Source organism: Triticum urartu, chromosome 1, assembly GCF_003073215.2.
Source record: "Triticum urartu cultivar G1812 chromosome 1, Tu2.1, whole genome shotgun sequence".
Lineage (NCBI taxonomy): Eukaryota > Viridiplantae > Streptophyta > Magnoliopsida > Poales > Poaceae > Triticum > Triticum urartu.
The window spans coordinates 512,291,519-512,317,089 of record NC_053022.1 but is presented as its reverse complement, the minus strand read 5'-3'; the positions used below and the strand labels follow the sequence as shown (position 1 = coordinate 512,317,089).

The window sequence follows — 25,571 nt, the reverse complement described above, 5'->3', positions numbered from 1 at the left end:
TACGCACAAACTGTGGCGGACATGGTGCGATGCATGTATGAGACAGACGATGCTGTTGATGGTGAAGTTCGTTTCGGTGTTACAGTCCCTGAGGTACCCAAGCGTAGATATGTTACATCTGCTAGTTTTTGCAACGACCCATGGGGACAAGGTTACTTGCCACAGCCACCGCCAATCCCATTGATGTCCAAGTTTTATTCATGGCTATCTGGGGACAATGGCTTCTATTTGAATGGGTAAGTTGAGTTTGTACATTGTGAATTTTTTGTGGACATGATGTCTTACATTTTTTATGTGGTCAGGGTGTATGACTTTTTATTTTTTACTTTATAATGTCCTGTCATGTGCGGGCTTTGACGCTGATCCTGAATGATTGAACAGGTTCTGGTTTGTGGATCCATACCCTAGAATGCTTGAGGTGAATGCAGTGTGTGTGCAGCAACAGTTTTTGGGTGTGAAGGCGCTCGACCATGAGGTGGCAACGCTTGTTTTGCGGAGATTCTACCAAATGGATGCTGCTACAGCCCCGGTGAACAAATTCATGATGTGGAGGGAAGTGCTCGAGCCGGATTTCATGGTAAGTCAAGCAGATGGGTCTTTTTTTTGATTGGTCGGATGAATATCAGTGGTTGAGTTGCGGGCCTTATTTTTGTCAATATGCCATGTCCCAGATACATGCACTTGCGGGGGGAAAAGTTGTGCACGTCAAGTCAGTACAGAATCAGTTTGTGGGTGCTCGCCATGACATCACAGCGTGTCGAATGGTTCGGTACACAAAACATATCGCTTTTTATCAAAAATGATTTTTGGGTTGTGTTTTTGCATAAATTGCTGTGTAATTCACCAAATTAGGATTCACATGGAACAAAATTCATCCCGAATAATATAATGCTTGCAGTTCTTTGCGTTAGTCATGCTGGACCAGGGGTGCTCGGCATACATGTGGGACATGCTACGGAAGGATATTCATGTGTTGGATCCGATGTGTGCCCAAGTTGCAGGGGGACATCAGCGTCGAATGATGCATGAGGAAGCTGTGTCGCAGATGCACAATGCGTTGTTTTCATGTTTAACTGAATTCTTCGCAAAGTGGCATTGTACGTCAGATAGATGGAAACAGAGGTTTCCCAGAATAACGGAAGACATTTTCACAAGGTTAGTCCCTAGCAGTGTGCTACCAATGTTGCTTTTTGTACTGCTTACACGCAAGGCTTAGAGGAATGTGTGTGAATGTATGTTCTCAGGGAAGAGTCTGGTTTGTGTGCCATTCATGTGATCCGTCAGTATGACGGAGTAAAACTCAAGTGGCCCCTAAACAAGGTACGTCGGGATAGGTCATATTGTTCCATTTTTCCCCAGTAGGCACCTTTCTCCGTGTGCATATACGTAGCTAGATATATACACTCTAGTTTTTTTTCATGTTATATACGTTTGTGTGTGTGCACATCCGCAGAAAAATCTTGATTCGTTTAGGCAAATAGTCGCATACGAGACATTCCGGTACTGTGACGAGGTTGGATGCTTTGCTGCGGATCATATACTCCGGGCTGCCCTTGAGGATGAAGAAAGTTGAAATGAGGTTCAACAACAACTCGTGTAATGGTGGCTGGGGCAGTGTTCGTCAAAGTGTAGCAATTACATTCCAGTATGGTTTTTTTCATGGATCTATGTGAATTGACTGTAAGGGGAATGATGCACTAGATGTTTGCGAATCATTTTTATTTGTTTGCTTGTGTATTCGCTGTTTTTTTCATGTTGTGTGCTTGTGAGAATGTAGAATTTTAGGAAAAGTTGGAAGTATCATCTTGGAGTGTGCCTTTTTATGAAGAGATCTTTTTTTGAGAGATGTCGGCGGTGGCAGGCAGCCGGGGACAGGGTTTTTGTTTTGATGGTCAGAACGATTGTATGGTCAGTCAAACTAAATTAAGTTTTGAATTATGGACTGCACATTTTTTAGGAGGGGAAATATGCGTTAAATGTGACACGAATTTGTTAAAAAAAGATTAAAATGAACCCCCATTATTTTATAAGATATTTCACGCAGGAATTTATTTTTCGAGAAGCTTGGATTTAAGAATTTATTTTTTAAAAGTTTAGGCGCCATGTACGCAATTAACACCTAAGTATGATTCTTCAAAGTTTTTTATCATTTATTAAAACATCTTTTTCAAATTTAATACATTTTATAGTTTATTGCCTTGTAGATTTTTAAGCATGGGTATCCATAGTTCCTTTCGGTGAGGCATATGGCTAAGGATGAGAGATCATTCGAAATGCATAAATATGTCATCCACATTTTTCTTTTGTTCATGAAGGAGATCATTGTGCATGCGTATCCCCCGTTTGATAATTACATATGTTTATTTAATAAGATATCGTTGTGGTGTGGATGTGCTTTCAAGTATGTTTTAAGTTTTTGTAATCGCACATAGTTGAATGAAACGTTTTCGGGGCGACGTGTTAGTCGTAAGGGGTTGTGAGTAGCGGCGAAGTTACCAAGGGATTTAAATAGTTTCAAGCTCACTTTAAAAAAAATGGAGAACAAAATTAATAGTAATTGAAGCAACGATATGAATGGTGTTTTTTGATTTTCTGATGATATTGTTAATGACAGGGACCCAATTGGGTCATTTTGTGTGTGCCACGGATACTGTATTGTTTGCATTTTTCTAAAAGTACAGAGTCGAACTAGGCACAATCTTCATGGAGACACAACAAGAGAAGTGCAAGGTGGTTAAGTCTACATTTTTAGTTCATCCATAAGTCTGTTATAGGGGCTGTCACAGGAATGACAGTGGAGCAGACATACATAGGGGGGTGATCCAGGCACTGCCAATGAAATGCAGGCAAGGATCTTAAGTTTTTACACACATAGGTGTAATATAAATAAGTTTGCTACATAGAGGGGGGGGAGGTTATCCATGCGCCGGTGGTGGACCGCAGGCAAGGATCTTTAGTTTTTGCACACACTAGTTTTAACAGAAATAAGTCTGCTAAAGAAATAAGTCTTGAGCACCCTCCGTCACTAGAATGGCAGAGGAGCACCGATGCACGACTAATAACGAGGTTTGCATACTTGCATATGTAGGGGGAGGTGCAAAGTTTCGCACATATGATTATGGTCTTCAAGACGACACACAATCTGCCTGGCACACGAGTTTGTGGAAGTTCACTCGATGATCTGCTCGTACATGATGTTGGGGTAGTCACCATGGTTGCCCTTGAGGGTCAGAACTTCATAGGCCATCTCCTTCCGAAGGTATGATATCAGGTCCTGCTTATATCATGTTAGATACGGAGGTATATATTTTTTGGATATATGTTTTAGGGGGGGATTCAACTTACCGTTGTAACCGGGGTCTTCAGCATGATACCGGTGTGCTCCCGAATGTAGTGAAGTGCATAGAATCCAGTCTCATCACTGCAATGGCACAAATTATGAATAGGCCAATTGTGTATGGTTATGTCCACTGTGTTTAGTGCGACTTTATCTGTTAGTTCGATAATAATTGATACAATGAGTTTGGAAGATGATGTATACCTGTCACTGCAGCTTCTATGCATTCCATAGTTGTAACGATATGTCCATGGGAAAGTAGCGAAATGCCAGTCTGGATACCACTCATGAAGGCACTGGCACAGGGAATGTAAAATGAGATGCTTCATTTGGGCGTGTTTCTTGACCATCCTTCTGGGTCCCGTGGAAGTCTCCATTGGATCCATAACAATCATTGATTTGTTGCCAAAGTCAACCTCATATACGCACCAGCCATTCTCAACTATTAGTGGAATTTGTATCTGCCCAAATATTGGACAGAGAGTTAGAAGGGAAGCAGTGTTTTTTAGCAAAGTCGAATATGTCTGGTAGGCATGGACAGAAACTAGTAAGGGGGGAGCATACCTTCTTGCACTCACAGACATTGAAGTGTAGTTTACTCTGGTCAAACATTGGAGCAAGCCTTGCCCAGTTTGGTTTGTCCCGGTTGAACTGGAATTCATCTTGTTTTTGTTTTTTCAGAAGTTATATCAGAGGCAGTGATGGAAGAGGTTTGTATTGGAAATAGAATGCTAGTATAGTTGAGCCATGTTTCAGTTTAGGTTATGTATCCAGGGCACAAGAGTATTAGCAAGATTTTCATTATATAAGGTGGGGTCTTTTGTACATACCCCGAAACCTGGGTCCAGTATCCAGCGCCAACGGGGCATCCCACCAGGGTAGAGTTTGTCATCCTTTGAAGTGTACACACGGACAGCTGATGCCATTCCATTCATCTTTAGTCCGTGTCCAGAGCCGAAGTTCTTCAACATAGTTTTTCCGGTCATCTCCAGCAAGTAGGGCACACGGTGTGAAAACCACTTCCTGTTCACAGTGGACAGTAGCATTAGTTTTTTTTGTTGGACTTGTTATGTGAAATAGAGAGTAACCAAATACAAGTTGTTAGTTGCTTTACAAAATACCTCTTATGGTCATACTCGCTGCCGTTTTCTAGCTGGTAGTAGAAAGTGCATACATTTGTAGCACATGGCTGGTTTATAACTGCCCTCTTGAAAGTTGGTTCAACAGAGTCATGTTCAAATTTGGGGGTTACGGGGGCTGCAACGACTGTTCTCACGGGAACCCAGTTGCTCGGACCTGCTGGTAGGAAAACAAGGTAGCAAAGCCAGTGCGTCAGTGAGTATTTTCTTAAGGCAGTATCAAGTATTAGAGTAGGTATTTTCATTGCTGAGCAAAAACTTTCTTTTGACTTACGGCCAGTGGGAGCTGACATTGGTTCACCAATGTTTGCTGTAATGTGATGATTGTCGGGAGTTATGTTGACTCCAGTGTTGGAAGTTGGGATTCCAAGTGAATCTGCATAATTAGGATCAGTCTCAAAGACATTGAAAGGTGACACGAATGTACTTTTTGCTATATGAGGAACATTAGGGTTCATACTGATATGTTGACATTGGTTTTTAAAAAGTGGGGAAATTATACTTACGTGCAGAGTTGTCTGATGCACGCCGACAGCCGTCTGGAGTCATGTAGACATGAGTAGGTATAAGCTGATCTCCAGTTTGCACATTTGCTTCTCCAACGGAAGCTGAAGGTACAGTTTCACAGTTTTAGGATGAATTGTCGAAACAAAGTCATATCACGATATCATCTCATATGTATAAGATGGGTCATTTCTTAAGACATACCGGCTGCAAGCAACAAGTCCAGACCGGTAGATGTGACCATGATGTCGGGGTTTGGAGTAACATCCCACATGGGCGCAGCAGTGGCATCACCCTCTCATGGCGCTGCACTTAGAAAGTAAATGGCAAATTTTTTTGCACCACCATGGCAACTTGTATTTTGTCGGAACAATCGACAGAACCAAGATATTACCTGGGTTTGTAGCAACGGGACTTGTTCCAAGATGGAAAGGGTTAGAGTTGAAGGTGCCGGTGGTTGTTTGCGCAAGCACATTAGCACTCGTGTCACCTTTTGTTGTCAGAATGGCAAAACTTAGTTAGCATAGTGTTTCAGGTGTTTCAATTAATAGTGTGTCATTTTTTGAGGTACTGATGCTCTCATGTTGTAAGCGCTCACCGTGATTAGGTTTCTTTGATGGTGGGGCAGAGTTGCAGAGTGCTCCAACTAAAAGATCCCTTGGTCGCCGTCTCGTGTACTGGACTATATCCTTCGTCACTTTAGGTATACAGATGTCCCCGTTGGCTGCATTTTATGGAATATGTCAGGACATACATTAGTTTGATATACTCAACGAGTAAGCAAACATGTTGTTATTTATTTATGCGGAGATATGTGCAGACCTAAAGTTTGATTGTTTTCTTGAGTTGAGCCGGCAGGGGCAGAGCTGAGTGTTAGATTGGAATATATAGATGATTTCCTTATGAAGCATTCACCTCCTGTTGCAACTGGGTGTGACGTTGTTGTTTTTGTCCAATAAAGCCTTTTTGTAACTGTTCGCACACGCTGTTTTTTTGGCCAACTAATTGGATTTGCAATTTTCACCAGGTAACTACGGGTACGGGAATGGTATGGCGTTGGAGGACACGTCAATCGCCCACGATCACCTGTCAGACCACAGCAGCAGTACATTTGAGAGGTAATGCTATGTGTATCAGCTGAAAATGTTATGGGGATTTATCCACACACCTGGACGTTCATCGGGGGTGACATCATTGTCCAAGTTGAGTGCACGGGGTGCCTCTGGGCAGACTGCTTGTGCAATGATCGCGTGATCTTCAGGGAACCCAGGAGCACGCAGCTTTGGTGATGGTGTTGCAAACGGTTCTACTTGTGGATGCCCTGTTATTCAACGATTATGTATGTATGAGTTGAAGGCAGGAACAGTATCATGTTGTTTCAATGTCTGAACAATGTCTTGCAATCATAGGAAGTATATGCACACCTGAAAGATGCATTAGCGAGTCCGCACAGACCATGTTTACGCGTGCTTCATCCACTTCATCTGATGCAAATGTGGTTGTATAGCAGGAAAGGCAGTTTTTTTGTCATTGAAAAGGAGAACCATTTTTTTGCCTAAACAATGTTTGATTTGAACAAATTAGATGACACTTTTGTTTTTTACCTGTAGTATGATGCTGTTGGCAGTCAGCGTTTGATGCATTTGAATGCTGACCTAGATCGGATAGCTGCTTATGCTTCTGCTTTTTATGAATTGCTTTTGGTGAGGGGCCTGCGCATGACGTGTGCCATAGAAAGAATTCATCAATCTTTTTTTAAGTTAAAGTGCATGAAAATCATAGCAGAAATTCAGGTTCAGCAAGAATCTGTACTGGAGAGCTCACATTTGAATGTAGCGGGAGGTACACGAGTAGTCTCAAGTGCAGCAAGTTGGCTGAGAACATGCATAGATGAATGAGTTACATCTGCTGCTGCTAGCATCGTCATGAAACGACGGACAAGAGGTGCAGTGCATTGCTCAAGGTTGTCAAATATGTGTAGAATAACAGAATTGCAGGTAGCCATATGTTCGTCAGTCAGTGGTGCTCCAGGTGTTGCTTGGTTCAGAGCTAAGTACAGAACTGCTTGCTTTACGGTGGAGCCAACTTCAGTTCAATAAATTGGCGCACGGCAGTGTTAACAACAGCTGATGCATACGTGGATCCTAAGCGCATTGCCGAATGCAATGTTAAGCCAGACATTGTGAGTGACCCCTCGGGTTTTGTCTGCACAGGACAATCACTATATGTGTTAACAAAGATATGACAAGATGGATGCTAGTATGAAATTTCTGTTTTGGAGGTTCCTGCACCTTGAAATGATGATCTTCGCTTCTAGATAACCGGAACAACATCACTAGTTTGTCCGTGGTGTAAGCAGATATCATGGGCCACAACATGTCCTTGACGTTTGCTTCCCCGAAGTCCATCCATTCCAAGAAGAACACCTACACATGCAGCCGAAAAGGGGACAGTTACTGGGAGAAGAACAGGACAAGTATAGTTACCAAGAATGCATGCACATAGATATGCCACACACCTAAGCGAAAAGTTGGAATCCGCCCATGACCGAGATCGCCTTTTCATCCTTTTTCATCATATCTCGAACTTTCTGCGCCGCTTCCATGAGCTTGTCAAGTAAGTACCCGGCCCAATCATACTTGTGTATGTTGGATGGATCTACCACACATCTCATCACCTCGTCAGGGACCTTCGGCACGGTGTTCTTTGGGGCTATCATGGTAGCAGAGACAAGTAGAGCATAAGCTACATTCGCAGCATCAACTTCATGTGGGACCTTGGTGCGCGGGTTCGTGCTTGTCAGCACTCCCAATAGCTGTTTTACTTCGATATAACCCCTGGTAGTGCGCTCTAGGCCAAGGAGATCTTGGCATCTTTGCAGTAGGCGCACACGCTCTTTTTTCTTCAGCTTCACTCTGCTGATGGCCACACCACCGGATCTCAGGCCTGTGATCCGTTCTATGGCAGCTGCATCTATAGATCTAACCTGCATGTCTGGGAATGTCATTGTTCTTTCCACCGGATCTATGCGCTTGATCAAAGACCAGTACATCTTCTTGTCACCACCGCCGGAGGCTTGAGTGGTTAGCAGGCTAGCCAAACCACTTGGCTTCAACAGTGGATAGCAGATCAATGACACGCTGGTGACAGCCACGTTGCTGAACCCACATCGGACGGAAGGAATGGACTCGTCGTCCGATCCTTGGAGACCAGTGGCCTTGGCTGCCTCGGGCCGCCTCTTCTACTTTCGCTTTCGCCGGCTGCGAGATGAGTCAAGAGCCACCTCGGTCGGACCGCCATCTCCATCTTGAGGCATTGCGCAGCCTCAAACGCCGGCAGGGAGGAGCTGCGTGCACACCGAGGAAAATCAAAACAAGAACATGGCGACGGCAAAGAACGCATGCAAGATCTAAAATAGGAAATGCCTTGCTGGAAGGGGGTCAAATCAGAACATCGGCATTACCTGCGCGTCCTCCCGGCGGCGAATACGCCGCAAGCGTTGCACAAAGGTGGCGCTGGAGAAAGACCAAGCCGGCAGGCGGAGCTCTCGGGCTTCTACGTGGGAAAGAAGTGGGGAAAACTGAGATAGAGTCACTACTACAAAAACTAGCATTAACGATGGTGCCCAAAAACTCTTAGTCGTTGAACCCCCGAGTGGACTCCCCGCGTGGTGGAAACCTATCTACGTAATACGTTCAACAACCACAGGTCTGCCCGTCGCTACATGACCGGTCGTTACTGTTGTGATATGGTTTGCATGTACGTACAACTCTTAACAAACTTACTCTCCTTGCGCTCAAAAAGAAAAAGAGAAAAAAACTCTACTCTCCGTTATCTCTCCCCCGCTACATCCCAACTAATGTTGGCGGGTTCTCAAAATATTGGCGCTAAATCTCTCCAGCCCCAACTAATCTAATCTGCTCCCCACAAAAAAACTAATTTAATCTGCTGCTAATCCTATTAGTTAGTCCTCCCGATCCACATTTTTGCACAACATCCCGATGGAAGTCTGCATGGTCGTTCATGCCCCTGCATCTCCGTCCGGCGCCTCTGCTGAACCACAAAATTCCCCCGGCCACCGCGATTCCTCCCCAAAATGCTCGGTAGAGATGCACTTGATGGAGCAAGCAGATTCCATGGTTGAGTTTGCTCACCATACTACGGATGAAGATGTACATGACTTAATCATTCATTCTTCTCTAGATTCAATATAGTTCAATATATCCTGAGGTAAAAGAAGAATTGATTGTTGATTTTGCTCCTGATTCGAAGAACAAGAACGTGCAAGGAGACAACATGGATGAGTTTGTTCCAGATACAATTAATCAGGAGGTAGAAGAGTCTCCTGATGAAGAACGGAGCAGCGATGTCTCAATAACCGATGTCGATGAAGACTCTATTGAGTACCTGCGTAGGCAAGTTGTCGAAGACTCCGAGGAAGAAGACAAGCGAGATGAAGTATACCAGAAGGTCCGGAAGGAATTTAATGAAAGACATGCTAGTGATGCTGCATTGAGGAGGGAAGCAAGAGCCAGGAATGCATCTAGGCATAAGAGTAATCTGAACAAAATACGTAGAGACTTTTTGCGAATTTATATTCCTGACTACTACAAGATGGTGGAAAAATAAATATTTTTTGCTAGAGAACAATATTATTGTTAGTTTTTCAGTTTGGCTCATCGGCAGCAGAATTCAAGATTAGTGCCTTTTATTTGTAACATTTGTTCTTGTCATTCATATGTCAGGCTATGAACAAGCGACTGACTTTTAAATATTTTCCTATCCGTAAATGGATCTTCATATCCCCTGACATTGTATTATACAGTACGGACATATGAATGGGCTTAGAAATAGGCACTGTATTTTGGCGATGTGATGGACAGGTACCTTCCAATGAATGTGATCTGCAGCAGTACCTTCAGATCATCAGGCACTTTGGACGCCAAAGCATCATCATGTGTAGCTTAAACCTAATTGTAGTCAAACAATTCCTATCGCAATGTGAAGTGATTGTGGCAGATTGGCTGCAACTTACTGCAAGTTAAGTGCAGGTGTGCCCTGCGTGTACATGTTGGCGAAGCTAATTTCAGTCTTTTGCTTGCATTTGTTGTAGCAAAAGCAAGTCGGTTGCTTGCAGTGCTGAGAAACTTATAAAAATAGGAGTTGTACCATTCATTGCTTGGCATAGTCGATGTAAGAGAAAAAGGAATCCATTATGTCAAAATTGTGTGCTTCTCGATCTAAAACTGAACCGGTCAGTTTCCCCCCTGTTTCGTGTGTGTCAAAGACTCAAAGTACACTGAAACCACCACGCCTGCGTTCTTTATTTTCAACCTATGAACATAATTTGTGCTTGATTCAATTGGTTTCAAAAAGTATAGCTGCAACTGCAAATACAGGGAGGTAGAGTCCACCGTGCCTTTCGAAAGTTGAAATCCTCAGGGTTTTTTTTAAGACCTAATCCTCAGGTTTTGCAGCACAAACATAGGAAATAAAGATTTTTGGTTCTCGAGTAAAGAGAGTGGGACGGCTGAATCTTTTTTGGCGCAAACTGCTGGCAATTTCGACTAGATAACCCTCCGCAACAGGGAATAAATATTTAATCTGTTAGGATCTCATCTCCCCATGCCTCTTTCTCCTCGCCTCCCCTGCCCTGCTCAATTCGACACCTCCATAGTCCATAGATCGCATCTCCTCCCTTGTGTTCTACGCCTCTCCACGCTGCAGGTTGCACCTCGCCAGTCACCTCGACTCCGGCGCATACGCGATGCTACCTGCACGTCGCCGGTAGCCTCGACCCGGTACGCCCGCGCTGCCGCCAGCACATCGCCGGTCGCCTGGACCCCCGGCGCGCCCGGGCTGCCGCCTCCACGTCGCTGGTTAGCCTCGACCCCGGTGCGCCCGCGCTGCCGCCTGCACATCACTGGTCGCCAGCGCAACTCCGCTGTAGCTTGGTTCGTATTCCTCCTTGCTCTGTTTTTTCATATTCCTCCTTGCTCTGTTTTTTCTCTTGTGGAACCTTGATGCACTGTTGCTGATCCTGATTACAAAATATGTAGGTAGAATTCGTTTGTTTATTACGATTTAGAATTTTTTTATGCCATGTTCAGTACAATCCATTCATCTATAGATCATACATAATATGATTTATTGTATAGTCTGATATGTCTTACATCGAATAACATAAATGCAGGATAACTACGTACTAAAACAGTAATATATATTAGGAGATGATTCCAAGTAAGATATGGATGAGACTAGTGGATGAGCGATTAGATGATGAGTACTTAGAAGGGGTAGAGAATTTCCTTGACTATGCATTCAGCCACGCAGGCAGGGAGAATGAAATTCGATGTCCATGCATCAAATGCTACAACACATACTCTCATCCTCGTGCATTGGTTTCTTCTCACCTGAAAGTGTATGGAATTCTGAGAAATTATACCTTTTGGTACCATCATGGTGAAGTTGCGAGGGAACCTCAAACAGTTTCTGAAGGTCAAGGCGATGAAGAAATGCAAGAAGAGAGTGCAGATGGATATGACCCAATGCAAGATTTGTTGCATGATCTGTTTGCTCAAAATAATAATCCAACTGAGCAAACAACGACACCACCATCTAACGAAGAGGAACCAAATAATGAAGCAGCAAAGTTTTATAAATTGCTTGACAACTACAACCAGCCACTTTATGAAGGTTCTAGTACCACTAAATTATCTGCACTAGTTAACTTGCTTCACATTAAGAATTTGGGAAAGTGGAGCAACAAGTCCTTCACCATGTTGTTGGAATATCTGCGGAAGGCTTTCCTACCACAGAACTCTACTTTGCCAAATTCTTATTATGAAGCGAAAAAAACTATTCAGGAACTAGGACTGAGTTATAGGAAAATTGATGCTTGCACGAATCATTGCATGCTCTACTGGAAAGAAGATATAAATGCGGAGTCGTGCAAGGTGTGTGGAGCATCTAGATGGAAAGAAGACAAGCGCATAGGCACCACTATGCACTCGGCAAAAGGGAAGAAGATTCCACCAAAAACAATGCGGTATTTTCCCTTAAAGCCAAGGCTGCAAAGGATGTTCATGTGCCACAAAACTGCAGAATCCTTTAGGTGGCATGCGGAGGGCAGGGTAGATGATGGTGTCATTAGATGCCCTGCTGACTCAAAAGCTTGGAAATATTTTGATGCAAAAAACATCCCATTTGCAAAAGAAATTCGCAATATTAGGTTTTGTCTCTCTTCTGATGGTTTCCAACCATATAAAACAATGCGAACATCTCATAGCATCTGGCCCGTATTCCTTGTTCCCCTAAATTTGCCGCCATGGATGTGCATGAAACAAGAAAATGTGATGTTGTCCATGTTGATTCCAGGGCCTGATGGTCCTGGTGATGCAATTGATATTTATCTGCAACCACTTGTAGAGGAACTTATTGAACTATGGAACGAGGGTGTTGACACTTATGATGCATCAACGAAAACAAGTTTCACACTGCGTGCAGCACTTCTGTGGATGGTCCATGACTTCCCTGGTTATGCCAACCTCTTTGGATATAGCACAAAAGGAAAATTGGCTTGTCCGGTGTGCCACAGTGGGACTTGTTCATTAAGGCTTAAAAAAGGTGGGAAGTTCTGTTACATGGGTCATCGACGCTTTCTTCATAAAAACCATAGGTGGAGGAAAGATAAAAAATCTTTTGATGGTACCATAGAAACCAGAGAACCACCAACACCCTTAACAGGACAAAATGTGATGGACCAAGTGGCTGATCTAGAGGGGATTATCTTGTCTAAAGATGCAAGTAAGAAGACAAAGGTGTCCCATGATGAGAGAGGAGATAGCTGGAACAAAAGAAGTATATTTTGTAATTTGCCATATTTCAAAACTCTTTTGTTGCGCCATAACCTTGATGTCATGCATATAGAAAAGAATATATGTGATAGCATCATGGCAACAATTATGGATGTCAAAGGAAAAATGAAGGATAACATAAATTCTCGGCGTGATTTGCAACTAATGAAAATAAGGCCAGGTATGCATCCGGACAAGGAAGGGGACAAGCCTACTTTTCCATCTGCGCCTTTCACTTTGCTTCCACCCAATAAGATTTTGTTCCTTCGATTTTTTAAGGACCTCGAAGTTCCAGATGGATTTTGTTCAAACATTGGCCGCTGCACTAATATGAAAGAGAAAAAAAATTCAGGACTGAAGAGCCACGACTGCCATGTTATACTAAATCATTTACTTCCTCTTGCACTGCGTGGACTTGTTCCCCAGAATATTTATGACCCTCTGGTTGAGCTTTCACAGTTCTTTTGCAAATTAAACTCCAAATCACTTTCAGTAGAAGAACTTAATGAAATGCAGGCCCAAATACCTGTGACACTATGTAAGCTTGAAAAGGAATTCCCACCGTCCTTTTTTGATGTCATGATGCATCTGCCTGTTCATTTGGCTAATGAGGCTCTTGTTGGTGGACCTACAATATATCGGTGGATGTATCTCTTTGAGAGACAAATAAAGTGTCTGAAATTGCTAGTGCGAAATTTGGCACGACCTGAGGCTTCCATTGCAGAGGGATACATTGCAGAAGAGTTCATTACATTGTGCTCTAGGTATTTGGATGATGTCGAGACAAAGCATAATCGACCAGGCAGAATCAATGATGCACCAGGGGATGACAACTATTATTTGTCAATATTCAATCCGGATGGAAGGCCATCCGGTGGTCGTAAACCTAGAGATCTTAATCTTCTTGAAGCAGAGCAAGCTCATATTTATGTTTTGAGAAATTGTGATGAAGTTCAACCATATATCAGGTATTGATTATTCGGTTCACTTATTAAGTACTTAGTCAACTAATTTTTGCATGCCCATATCAATTAAGCTTTCTATTATTGTAGTGAGTACTCCAGTAGTCAAGATGGATGTTCACTACAACCATTTACCACCATGTGGAACCAGAAGTTCAATCAGTGGTTCAAAGAGAAGGTAAAGATTCCAGAATAAAGTCTGTATGTACATACATATGCACGTACATTTCAGTATTTCTGTGTGAAGATGTTAACATAGCTATTTTTCACTGCATAGGTAGCCAGCTTGCACGAACATGATAAGAGTGAGCTCAGCGAAGACCTTTTGGCACTATCACGTGGTCCATTGGAAAATGTAACATGTTTTACTGGCTATGACATGAATGGATTCAGATATCGTGTTCAAAGTCGAGATAGACACCTCTGCACACAGAACAGTGGGGTGGTTGCACTTTCAGAACAAGGGGATAATGGTAATACAGTAGAATATTATGGCATATTGACAGAGATAGTCGAACTGCAATACTTAGGTGGAAGGCGTGTGACATTATTCCGTTGCAACTGGATTGACGTATTTGACAAAGAGCATGGGATGAAGAAAGACAACAAGCATGGAATCGTTAGTCTTAACCTGCACCGTTTGCTTCTCACAGATGAGCCTTTCGTTCTGGCTAGCCAAGTCTCTCAAGTATTTTTTGTCAAGGACAATCTTATAAAAGGATGGCACGCAGTCGTGAAAAATCCATCACGTCATGCTTATAGTGTACCACATGGACAGTCTGATGACGAAGCCTCTGAAGCTGAACCTCACAATGGCGATGAAGACGACTTGCTTCAAAATTCGACATCAACATCATGTAGAAAGAGAACAACATGATGACACTAGTTTATGCAACTCTTAATCTGTAGTAATCAATTTGCTTCATATTTTTGCTTTCACCTTATTAATAAACAGTGACACAAGTAGTTATGTACTTACTTAATTTGATTTAGCATTCAATAATTCATTTTCAGTATATCAATATTCACTTATTTAATTCATTTTTACTTTGTATAGCCTTTGTGCACACTTCAAACTAACGCTATATGCGTAGGGTATCACAATGAGTCAGCACAGGTATGGAAACTTGACAGCATTAGCTCGGGAAAGATGCTCCTCACAGTTGAATAAGTCTGGACTGGTACACCAGAGTATTGCTAGGCGCACCTTGCCAGAGAAATCAAGTCAAATAGCAGATTTCAGCAGAAAAAGGGTTACTCACAAGCCTCATTTGCAAGATGAGGAACTGTGGAAAAAGTATGAGTTAGCTGCAAAAGGTACTACAGAAACATAAAAATATTATTCAAGCTATCTACTAAAGGATGATATAATGTGGTTGCTTGTTTTCATAGATGGAAATGATGCGGCAACAAATACACCAATCTTGTTTACTACAAATTGGGATGCTGATGATTCCGGAAGTGAGTTTTTAAGTACCATATATTGTACCAAGAATTGTTTCTACGCTTTATTGTCTTCAAGTAACTCACAATATATTGCAGCTATGAGTGATGAAGCTGATACCAACAATGATGGTGACATGGGAAATGATATGGATGATTTTCATGGTATGAAAAACTTCAATTTTTTCATTTTTCCTTCGTCCACCATGCAGACCGATTGGTTGTATATTTTTCAGATGGTGCAAATGGTGCAGATGAATTAATGGGTAATGAAAATCTGGAAAGTGAAGAATCCCAGGATAGCCATGGCTTTGCAGGTAGCTCAAAGACCAGTAAGCACAACAATGCAACTGAATTAGTTGATGAAAATCTGGAAAATGAAGAAGTGCATGGTAACCATGGCCTTACAGCTACGTCCAAGACTAGTAAGCTCAGCAATGCAACTTGATTAGTTCATACTTCAGTCGGACTGCTTCAATATAAATTGTAGCTTGAATGTTTTTCTTTTTTTGTACTTGATTAACATATTTCTTTCCAATGGTGCAGGACCTCAAACAGGTGAAAAGTGCAGGGTCCGTGGGAAAAATAAATGCAAGGAAGTAGCTGATCTCATGGAGTCCCAAAAAATTAAAGTCCAGTTTTACAATAACCGTGCGCTTTCCAAAAGTTTTGCACGACACTTGGGTAGAATCGTCCGTAATCCTAGAATTACCCCGATGAGGGTAAATGAATGGTCCAATATTACTGATGCAGCTCGGAAACATATATTTGATGCAATTAAGGTATGTTTGGTTAAAAGTTCTAGCATTATAATCTGAATTTCTGTACTGATGTATTTATGAGACTCTGTTTTATGAACAACTACTTAGGACAAGTTCGAAAATATTGACGACAACATTGCAATAGATGTGTACAAAGATGAGATATTAGACCATGTCAAGAAACTTTGGATCAACTGGCGTGGAGACTTGCACCGGCATTTTGTGAAACCCAAGAAGACTATGCAGGAGGCTATGAAAAAGGTACCTAAAGATATTCCAAAGGATGACTGGGAATGGCTTGTCAAGGAGCATTTTTTCAGCAAGGAGTTTCTGGTATGTTCTCATGTTGCCTCTTAATTTTCAACCATTTGTGCAGCTGACAATATATTCCTCTTTAACTACAGAAAAAGAGCAAGAGAAACACCCAAAACAGAGCTAACCTCAAAATGCTTCACCGATCTGGCAGTAAACCCTTTAGACAGATAATTTGGGACATGGTACATGCTTTCACTTCTCTTGTTTTTCATTTCCAATAATATAAGATCAGTGTGAGTTGTCTTGCCATTTTGTTTCAACTAATAATAGTCACTTGCCTATGTTGGAACAGGGAGGAAAGGAAAACAAGCCACCGAGTATGGATAAACTATTTTCAGAGACACACAAGAAGGGTACAGACTTCCCTGATTCTACAACCTCTGCCAAACATGTAAGACTTAATTTAACGTTCATAACTTCCATAATGAACAGCACGTGTACAATTCCTACTTAGAGATAGAAGTTTATGCAAATAACTTATTGTTGGCACTTCAGGCACAAATTAAGACCATATTCAGTTGAATCCTGGTCTTTCAAATGATGAAGTCATGCAGAAATGTGACACATCTAAGCGGCGTGATCGCGTAGTTGGATTTGGTGGTGGAATTAGAGCAAGAGATTTGCAAGGACCAGCATTAAGTAAGGCTGAATTAGTTTCTCAACTTCAAGCTTCTGAGCAAGCGAAACAAGTACTCGAAGAAAAAGTCAATGGCATGGCGCAAGAAGTATCAGAAATTAAGCGTCTTCTATCTGGTAGATCTCTAACTGATAGTTCTCATGGACGCCAACATGATCAAGTAAGTTGTTCTCACACATTGGTTTTATTTGTCATTATACTTTGATGCCATTTATTTACATGGACTGACTTTCATAAACTAATCAACATTTTGTAGGACTGATGGTCCACCAGAATATATATATATATATATATATATATATATATATATATATATATATATGCATAAGGAGGCATTGTAATTGCTGGTGAAGAATGATATCCATTCAAACAACCATGGCGTCCCTCTATTGAAGACTAATAAATATTATCTTTTCTACTTGTCTCGTTTTCCCTATAGATATGTTCAAATACATTGGTGATATAAGGAGTGCTTTTGACTCAATTTTCTTACAAGATATTTTAGTTTCAGAATTGTATGTCAGAATATTGGTACTTCTATTAATAAAAGAGGTTATGATCCTTTCAATTAAGATTCTTTTGTTTCTATATTAATGTGGATGTTAATATTGAAATGTTGGATGCTGCATAAAGTGATTGTTGAAGGAATGTTATAATATAAGTGGTTATGAAGGATATGAAAGTGTGAAGAGAGTGGTCGGTAATGATACTTTGGCCAGCATGGTAACATTATTAGTGACGACAAAAGTGATTGTTATTGCCTTGGGATCGACACACTATCCCACTATTATTAGCGACGACAAAAGTGATCGTTATTGCCTTGGGATCGACGACGACACACCATCCCGTCGTTATAAGAATAACGACCACGAAAGGTACGTGGTCGTTATACTTTTAACGACGGAGCCTACTACGACCAGCAAATTGTGGTCGTTATTGACCTTTAACGACCACAATCCAACCATTAACGATCACATATACCGTCGTTAAAAACTGTTTTCCTAGTAGTGAGTGAGGGTGGTGCTCACGCCGATAGAATGGGGATAAGCTTCTGGCCCGGGGGTGGAAGAGTGAGGCGGAGAGGGCATGAACAGCGACGGCCGCCCGCCATCTAACAGGGGGTCCCGCATTAATGAACCAAAGTCTTCCTGTTCACACCTATGCCTGCAAGTTCGAAGCTAGTATATTTTTAGCCAGAAAGGGTCGGCCACGGTGTCCGAATATGTCGTGTCCTGCATGCGTCGTCCATACTCAATACGGTCGCCTATTAAGGATTGGAGGGAGTTGTTGGGTGCGTGGCAGCTAGCGAATCAGTTCACCGTGTTCATCTGCCTGCACGTGGTGGGGGACGCGGCACACCAGTTTGCAGTACGCCGCGTGCCAGATGGATACGTCGCTCTCTCCAGGAAGCAAGTTACACATGTCCGCCTGAACACAGGGCGAGCACAAATGGCTAGAGGACAAAAGCCAGCCTTCCAACAAGTGTTTCGCATCATGGGCACAGTCTGGGAATAAATCTAGTACCGCAGTTGGTCGACCCTTCCCGAGACTGTAGCAACTCCATGTGGAGGCGAATATGGTCGGACCACCTTTCAGCAGTCGCACGAGGCACATGCGTGGATCCAAAAATGGTGAAACCAACTTAACTAGGCACGTGTCCAAGACAAACTGGTGGGATCGGAGGAGATCCATGTCATAATTATGTTGGAAGGACAGAAATATCCAGCCGCAAGTAGCCATTAAGTAGCTTCTAATTACTGTCACATTTTTATCTTTTTTCTATAGACTCGAGACAGGCGCCTAGAGGCGGCTCGTATCGAATATATCTGGGTGCGTGTCAGGAAAGAAAGATTTATTATCCGTCTCTGCCAATTAGCGATATAAATGACCGAAACAACCGTGCAGTTCCAATCTTTTTTTTTCATTTCTATACTATTAGCATAGTCAACAATCAATATAATGTGCGACCAACATGGTTCTTCATAATAAAATACAGAGGGCTTTTAACAAAGATGACGACGCACTACAGCTACTACACACCGATCCAGTAGATCTCATGAAGATATTAACTAAATATTTATTACATCAACCGGCTCCGGCAACACGGCTAGTACATGCAAATGATCTTTATTACATCAACCGGCTCCGGCAACAGAGCCACTACACGGCTAGTACAGGCCTTGGTTTTGCATGTAGTCAAACATGCTTTGACCGTTTTGAAGCTCGCTCATCCACCTCCGCGCACGATGCTGAGTGCGCAGGACCAGATGTGATTGACAGAGCACAACTAGAGCTGTGACACTCGCCAATGGCACCGCCGGGCGGTGCTGGTTGGGATCGTGCTCGCCAACGCCCTCTGCTGCTGCGAGGGCGGACTGCACCTCGTCAGGGTCGCCGTCATCTCCGCCCGGCAAGGACGGTCCGTCCGCTCTACCGACGACCGAATAAACTTTTATGAATTGTTCATCATCAGAAAAAGGGGTGAAAGAGCTGACCGTACCTCTGGTTCCAGTGATTCCGGTATATCTTCATGCGCCTCTGCATCAACTTCCGAGCTAGATCGGTTAGAATGGAGCGGAAGCTCCAATCCATCGGGCACAGCCACAGAGCCTGCGCCAGAGGAGCTATGGATGGTGGAGCTGCCGCCGAAGTTGTCAGACGACATGTTTTCTTCCCTTGATATGAGTTTTCTTCTCTTATAGCCTTTGCTATCATCGCCGGTGTGGTGAGGGAGACAGGAGGGTGCGATGCCCAGCACCAGAGGGACTGCGGCTTTATAACCACACAGTCACAGTTGAGTGCTAGCTTCCCGCCTATGGCCTTCATTTGATTTTTGAACGCCCCTGAGAACAGTGATTTCTCGCGCCCATGGGAGAGCCATGAGATATTCGGTGGCGACACTTGTAGCGGTGCATGCCTACGGAAGCTACGTGGCCTGGGTTTGCTATTGATTGCAGGTCGGGTCGAATGGACATGTCCTACGCGAGATTGAATTTGGGTTTGCTCTGTTTTTTGTATGTGTTTGCAGATACGTAGCTGAGTTAGATGAGTTAAAGGATTGTATTAGCATTTTTTGGCACCATTTTAAGAATGAGTGGGGAGGCAGGCGCGCACATATGTGGATTTGAACCTTAAAATACATTGAAGACCGGAGGTCACCATAGTTGAACAACAGTTGGAAAAAAAGCTATAGCACGGTCTTACAGATGGTGCTATGAAAACTTTCAGCACACAAGAAAAAACATTGCCCTAAAACACACAGAAGGATCTATCCAGCTAAGCAAAGCCCAGCATTTTCTACAACATGAAGCACAACTTTTGGATTGTTGCATGTGTTCTTTCGATGACCGCCTACTCCACAGTTGGTGCACTTAGCTTCCTTCCTTTGCTTTGGAGGCATGTCGCCTCGTTGTGGGCAAGTTGTACTCTTGTGCCCTGGTTCTCGGCATATGCTACAAAACCTGGTTCGTTTGCTTGTTCCGCACCCGCCTTCAGCATCCACTTTCTTACTATTCTTAGGCTTTTTGTTTTTTGCTCCCCGATCATCGTATGGAGGTTTGTCCCTATTGTTGGTAGGTCGACCAGGCTTGCGCTTATGCACATGAGCTGTTAGTCCCAACAAATTGCCAATACCACTGCCTTCTGCATCACTTCCATATCCACAGCCATGTCCTTTCAGAGTAGCTTGATCTTTTGGTGCTGCTTTAATTTCCTTCACTTTGTCTTCTAGGCCAAGCCCATCTCGAATGGCAGCTATAGGTGACAGCTCTTGCATTGCTACCTTCAACAAATCCATGGCCTTATCGTATGCTTCTGTGTTTGCATCACCAAGCCTTACAACCTCCATAGCGTGCATGTAGAGGTTGGAGTGCCTGAAAGTTATTGAATTCGCTGATATCTGATCCTTCTGTAGATGTGCTAGATGTTCTGGAAGCACATCTCTTGCATCTTTTGTCCACCTCTTCAGTATGAGCTTTGCGGGGATCTCAGTAAAACCCATGAACTCAAGTACCTGTCCATTAAGATACATAAGTCATGTGGAAATCAATCTCTTTGGCATGTCTACATAAGTAGTTTTGTATATTTCTGAATAATTTTTTTTACCTTAAGAGCATGACAGCACAGGATACCCATATGTTCAAAATTACCACATTCACAGGACACATGTGCACCTGCATCAATTACGTGGACGACATGCACAACCCGACACCATTTCTCATATCTTTCTGGATGATACCGATGTACTAAGTATTTTACTTTATTCTCAACTTCCTCCACCCTGTATTGGCCACCTTCGTAGAGGATGTCACCAAACTTTTCGAACATAGCTCTCGTGTAAACAGTGCTGGCATGCTGTTCCAGAGGTTTGTTCAGCCTCATGACTGGAGCTGTCTGATAACAAAAAAATTCAGGGATTTATATTATTAATACCAGAATGAAACAATTTAACTGTAACATGGAAGATTCAGAACTTACTATTTTTGTTCGTCGTTCCTCATAGTTTTCGACTGCTTCACGGTCAAACAGTAGTTTCATGTATTGGCGGACGAATAAGTGCATAGGACAGCTCGCTGGGATATATGCTTTCAACATGTGATTTGCACTCTCACTTCTCTGCGTGCTTGTCATCTTCGCACAAAATTTGCCTTTGAAATAAGGTTTTGCCCACTTGGCCCTAACCTCGTATAGATTAATGAGATAGTTGTTCTTCTGGAGCCCATACGTGTCTATTAACATCTTCCATGCATTTTCAAATTCGTCTTCTGTCAGCATGTGATGAACTATTTTATGGAAATCTGCTCTAAAGTTGCTACGCTTAGTGTAGTATCGACCAAAAGTTTCCTTTGCCTTCTTAAGCATGTGCCATTTGCACCAACGGTGTGTGCAACTTGGCAGTACATTCTTTATTGCGATCTCCATAGATCTGCACTGATCTGTGTACATATGTAAAAAGGAATTTTTTATCAGAAACATGAGTGTTGGAATTTTTTATCATGAAATTCTATAATGACGCATTTATTTTTGTAGGTTTTCTGACACAAGTTAAAAGGAGTACCTGTCAGCACAGTTTGAGGCAGCTTCCCGCCCATCATTCGGATGAATTCAGTGAACACCCACTCAAATGTCTCTACCGTCTCATCACGTATCAGGACTCCTCCGAAAATAACACTCTGAAAGTGGTTGTTGACACCAACAAAAAGGTCGAATGGCATGTCATACAGATTTGTCCGATATGTTGTATCAAATGTTATTGCATCGCCAAAATAATGGTACTGCATTCGACTGGCGCCTGTGGACCACAGCAAGTTCCTGATTCGGCTGTCAGCATCTGGTTGCACCCTGTAGTATAAGCCCGAATCCTTAGCCCCCAGCTCCGCAAAAACTTCCATTGTTTTCCTAACATCGTCATCAGCTTGGTCCGTACTAATCTCTCCACACAGCCCTCTGAGTGCTCTTTTGTTGAACGGCACATTACTCATGGAGCCAAAGAAACTACCAATTATGTTGTATACCTTTCCTATGCTTATGTTGTTCTCTCGCAACTGTCTGATGAGATCTCGAGTGTAAATGTCGATATGCTTGTGAGATGGCCAGTAAATCTTTTCACCACACTAATCTGCAAGTGAGTGGTTGTGAGATGGTATGTGCTCACTAATGTACCAGCCATTGTCGTTGCTTCTCAGTAATCTGATCATTGCTGGACATTCACACCGGCATGACCGAGTATTAGACTTTTTTGGCTTGCCCTGCAAGAGACAAAACATGAGCCAGTCAACCAGTTCATCAGCTGATCAATCATAGCTATTTTTGCTACTTCTTTTTACATCAAGATATCGACGTACCGAACAGCCGCAGACTATTTCCTGCATGCACTTTGTTCTTTCTACATTTAACCTGCTCTTGCCATATCTTATGCTGAATCCTATTTCCCAGGAATAAAGATTATAGAAGTCGTATGCCTCTCCCGGCGAATCAAAACTGTCTCCAACCTCGGGCACAACCACAATATCAGTTTTCTTCTCAGCATATCCTCTGATTGTTTTCTCAAGAGCACAAACTCTTCCAGGACATGGCGGCCGTTCTGTTGGAGCCCGGCCAACACGGACCCTGTACGGAATTTCAATATCATTCAGATGACGAGCTCAAGCATATTAATCGCCACACATGGGCAGAACCCGCACACAGCATATTACACCACGCACTAACTCCAGATAGCAGTGTCTTTGTATATGAGTTAAAGGATTACCTCTTCGTCCAGCCGGGAGCTTCAGGGTCAGGTTCCCCTGTCGACTTTTGTGACTCTATCGCCGACACGCTCATGCTCGGGCAAACGCCATTGAAATCGAGTTGCACCATTGGTAGGTGCTTTCCAACCTCACCAATACTGGATCCGCCTGCTTGTTCAAGCAGATCCGGAACATCCACAGAATTAGGAGGCAAATCGGCGCCACCGAGCGGGGGGACGGGAAATCTATGTCACCAAAATCGGCAGTTTCAGTAAGACCACGAGGTGCTTGATGTCGATAGACACTTCATCTAGACGAGAGAAGAAAACATCCGTACCTATCAACCGGATCTGATAGAAACTCCAGCCCGGGTCCGGTCGCCGCCGCATACGCCATGAACAGTTCCTCGTCGCCGCTCAGACGAGAGCAAATGCAAAGAAGAACCCAACCCCCAACCAGACAACCCAGTATGTGGACCCGTCATATTTGGTAGGCGCTTTTACTCCGATCCTAATTCCGGGCGAAAGAGATCCTGACAGGCAGACCAGTGTGGACGAACTTTTTTTCCCCGTGCCATCTCGCCACTCAGGTCATGGTACAGCCGTTTTCCATCATTATGTACCTATGGTACATGACCGGAATTTCCGGTGACAGTCCCGTCAGTTCAATCGTTAGCGTGCGTGTCCCCACACCGTAGCGCACTGTTGCTTCCGTATTATAAGGTCACGTATTTACGTTCAATGCACGATCTGACACCAACTGGACTTGTGACATTCGTCCAGATTCTGAGACCAGGCGAGCCCGTGCACTACAACGCCACACTCTGGTGGCGCATGATTTTATTGTTAAGAATAGGGCAGGAGAGCTTAAATATCAATTGTTCTTTAATAAACATCATCCTGAGACTATTACCTTGCCTGCTTCTGCTTTGTTTGATTTGACTGTAGGCAAGTACCTTGTTCTGTTGACGGCTATCCACGCCTGCCGGAACCCTGCACCAGCCGAAGAGCCAGGACCGGAACCACAATTTGATCCTTCACGACAGTCTAGTTATCAGTGGGATCCGGAGATGATTGCCAACCAGTGGTAATCGGAGCCTTCTTCTTCCTCATCACAGGACGACCCCAACAACTATTATTATGGATATCAGCCGGAAAGCCGTGGCGATAGACCAACTTAGGCCAAAAGCCTAAACTTGGGGGAGTACGTATTTCTCACCGATATTACATTTATGTTCACGCACACTCATTGCCAGATGTCGGTGCTCATACTTTTTCATTGTATCATCCATGCTAGTTTATTTTCTTTTATGCTTTCTTCTTGTGTGTTTGATGAACCTTAAGAAAAAAACCAAACAAAATTAGTTGTGACTTTTAATTAATTTACTTTCCATGCTGTAGTAGTAATTAAAAAGAAAACCCAAAAATATTGCATGTTCTTCTTTTGCTTGTTGGGAGCTTTCTCGTGTAAATAGTTTCTTTTCTTTTCTTTTCTTTGTGGGTCAGTAGGAAAAGACCTTGATTAAATTGTTGAAGTGGCTCTTATATGCATTATTGTTTATCTGACAAAAGAGCCCATATTGCCTTGTCTTCTCCTGTTTATTGAATGCTCGCAGATTCCAGCTTAGTCCAATGCACGTGCACTCTTATTACTATTCACATCATTCGGTCGTGCAAGTGAAAGGCAATTATGATGATATATGATGGACTGACTGAGATGAGAAAAGCTGGTATGAACTCGACCTCTTTTGTTTTTGTAAATATGATGAGTTCATCGTTCTTGATTCAACTTGTTATGAATAAACATGTTTGCAATGACAATTAGAGATCATAGTTGATTATGCCATGCTTGATTAGCTATGAGTTATAATGGTTTACCTTGCGTGCCAACATGCTATTAAAATGGTTATGATGTGGTATGATAGGGTGGTATCCTCCTCTGAATAATTTAAGTGACTTAACTTGGCACATGTTCACGCATGTAGTTGAAACAAATCAACATAGCCTTCATGATATTTATGTTCATGGTGGATTATATCCTACTCATGCTTGCATCCAATGTTTATTAATTTTAATGCATGTACATAGCCATTGTCGCTCTCTAGTTGGTCGCTTCCCAGTCTTTTTATAGCCTTCACCTGTACTAAGCGGGAATACTGATTGTGCATCTAAACTCCTTAAACCCCAAAGTTATTCCACATGAGTCCACTATACCTTCCTATATGCGGTATCTACCTGCCGTTCCAAGTAAATTTGTATGTGCCAAACTCTAAACCTTCAAATAATCATCCTGTTTTATATGCTCGAATAGCTCATGTATCAACTAGGGATGTCTGTATCTTCCATGTTAGGCGGGTTATTCTCAAGAAGAGTGGACTCCGCTCCTCACTC

At 42.9% G+C, this 25,571-nt stretch overlaps 3 protein-coding genes across 4 annotated transcripts; 1 reads left to right on the top strand and 2 right to left on the bottom strand.

Annotated features, from left to right (window-relative positions):
- The first annotated feature begins 21 nt into the window (after positions 1 to 21).
- LOC125524160 lies at positions 22 to 6,595 on the top strand. Of its 2 annotated transcripts, XM_048689239.1 has the most exons (8): positions 22 to 236; positions 382 to 577; positions 672 to 764; positions 899 to 1,155; positions 1,245 to 1,320; positions 3,089 to 3,259; positions 5,609 to 5,683; positions 6,008 to 6,098. In XM_048689239.1, exons 1-7 carry the CDS (start codon positions 22 to 24, stop codon positions 5,681 to 5,683), a joined length of 1,083 nt encoding a protein of 360 aa, XP_048545196.1. In that variant the 3' UTR covers positions 6,008 to 6,098. The 2 variants fall into 2 exon arrangements, with proteins under 2 accessions (XP_048545196.1, XP_048545189.1); XM_048689232.1 differs by lacking the exon at positions 5,609 to 5,683 and having other exon boundaries at positions 6,008 to 6,595.
- Positions 6,596 to 18,933: 12,338 nt separating this feature from the next.
- Positions 18,934 to 19,679, bottom strand: LOC125537096. Its single transcript, XM_048700392.1, has 2 exons — positions 19,455 to 19,679; positions 18,934 to 19,384 (listed from the first exon to the last, which is right to left on the bottom strand). The coding sequence occupies exons 1-2, from the start codon at positions 19,667 to 19,669 to the stop codon at positions 19,123 to 19,125; spliced, it is 477 nt and encodes a 158-aa protein (XP_048556349.1). The 5' UTR covers positions 19,670 to 19,679; the 3' UTR covers positions 18,934 to 19,122.
- Positions 19,680 to 20,078: 399 nt separating this feature from the next.
- LOC125524127 (protein FAR1-RELATED SEQUENCE 5-like) lies at positions 20,079 to 23,676 on the bottom strand. The gene is made up of 7 exons (XM_048689204.1): positions 23,519 to 23,676; positions 23,202 to 23,426; positions 22,798 to 23,062; positions 22,011 to 22,701; positions 21,431 to 21,888; positions 21,059 to 21,346; positions 20,079 to 20,966 (listed from the first exon to the last, which is right to left on the bottom strand). Exons 4-7 carry the CDS (start codon positions 22,432 to 22,434, stop codon positions 20,223 to 20,225), a joined length of 1,914 nt encoding a protein of 637 aa, XP_048545161.1. The 5' UTR covers positions 22,435 to 22,701; positions 22,798 to 23,062; positions 23,202 to 23,426; positions 23,519 to 23,676; the 3' UTR covers positions 20,079 to 20,222.
- Positions 23,677 to 25,571: the final 1,895 nt, after the last annotated feature.

Excerpts from the sequence above, each read along its gene's own strand:
- LOC125537096 (XM_048700392.1), bottom strand. The coding sequence starts at position 19,669 with ATGATAGCAAAGGCTATAAGAGAAGAAAACTCATATCAAGGGAAGAAA. Across the intron at positions 19,385-19,454 it reads CGGAATCACTGGAACCAGAG|AGCGGACGGACCGTCCTTGC; the intron begins GTACGGTCAGCT and ends GGTCGTCGGTAG.
- LOC125524160 (XM_048689232.1), top strand. The coding sequence starts at position 22 with ATGGTGCGATGCATGTATGAGACAGACGATGCTGTTGATGGTGAAGTT. Across the intron at positions 578-671 it reads TGCTCGAGCCGGATTTCATG|ATACATGCACTTGCGGGGGG; the intron begins GTAAGTCAAGCA and ends GCCATGTCCCAG. Across the intron at positions 3,260-6,007 it reads TAGGCCATCTCCTTCCGAAG|GTAACTACGGGTACGGGAAT; the intron begins GTATGATATCAG and ends AATTTTCACCAG.
- LOC125524127 (XM_048689204.1), bottom strand. The coding sequence starts at position 22,434 with ATGAGTAATGTGCCGTTCAACAAAAGAGCACTCAGAGGGCTGTGTGGA. Across the intron at positions 21,889-22,010 it reads GCCTCAAACTGTGCTGACAG|ATCAGTGCAGATCTATGGAG; the intron begins GTACTCCTTTTA and ends ATATGTACACAG. Across the intron at positions 21,347-21,430 it reads AGGAACGACGAACAAAAATA|ACAGCTCCAGTCATGAGGCT; the intron begins GTAAGTTCTGAA and ends TTTTGTTATCAG.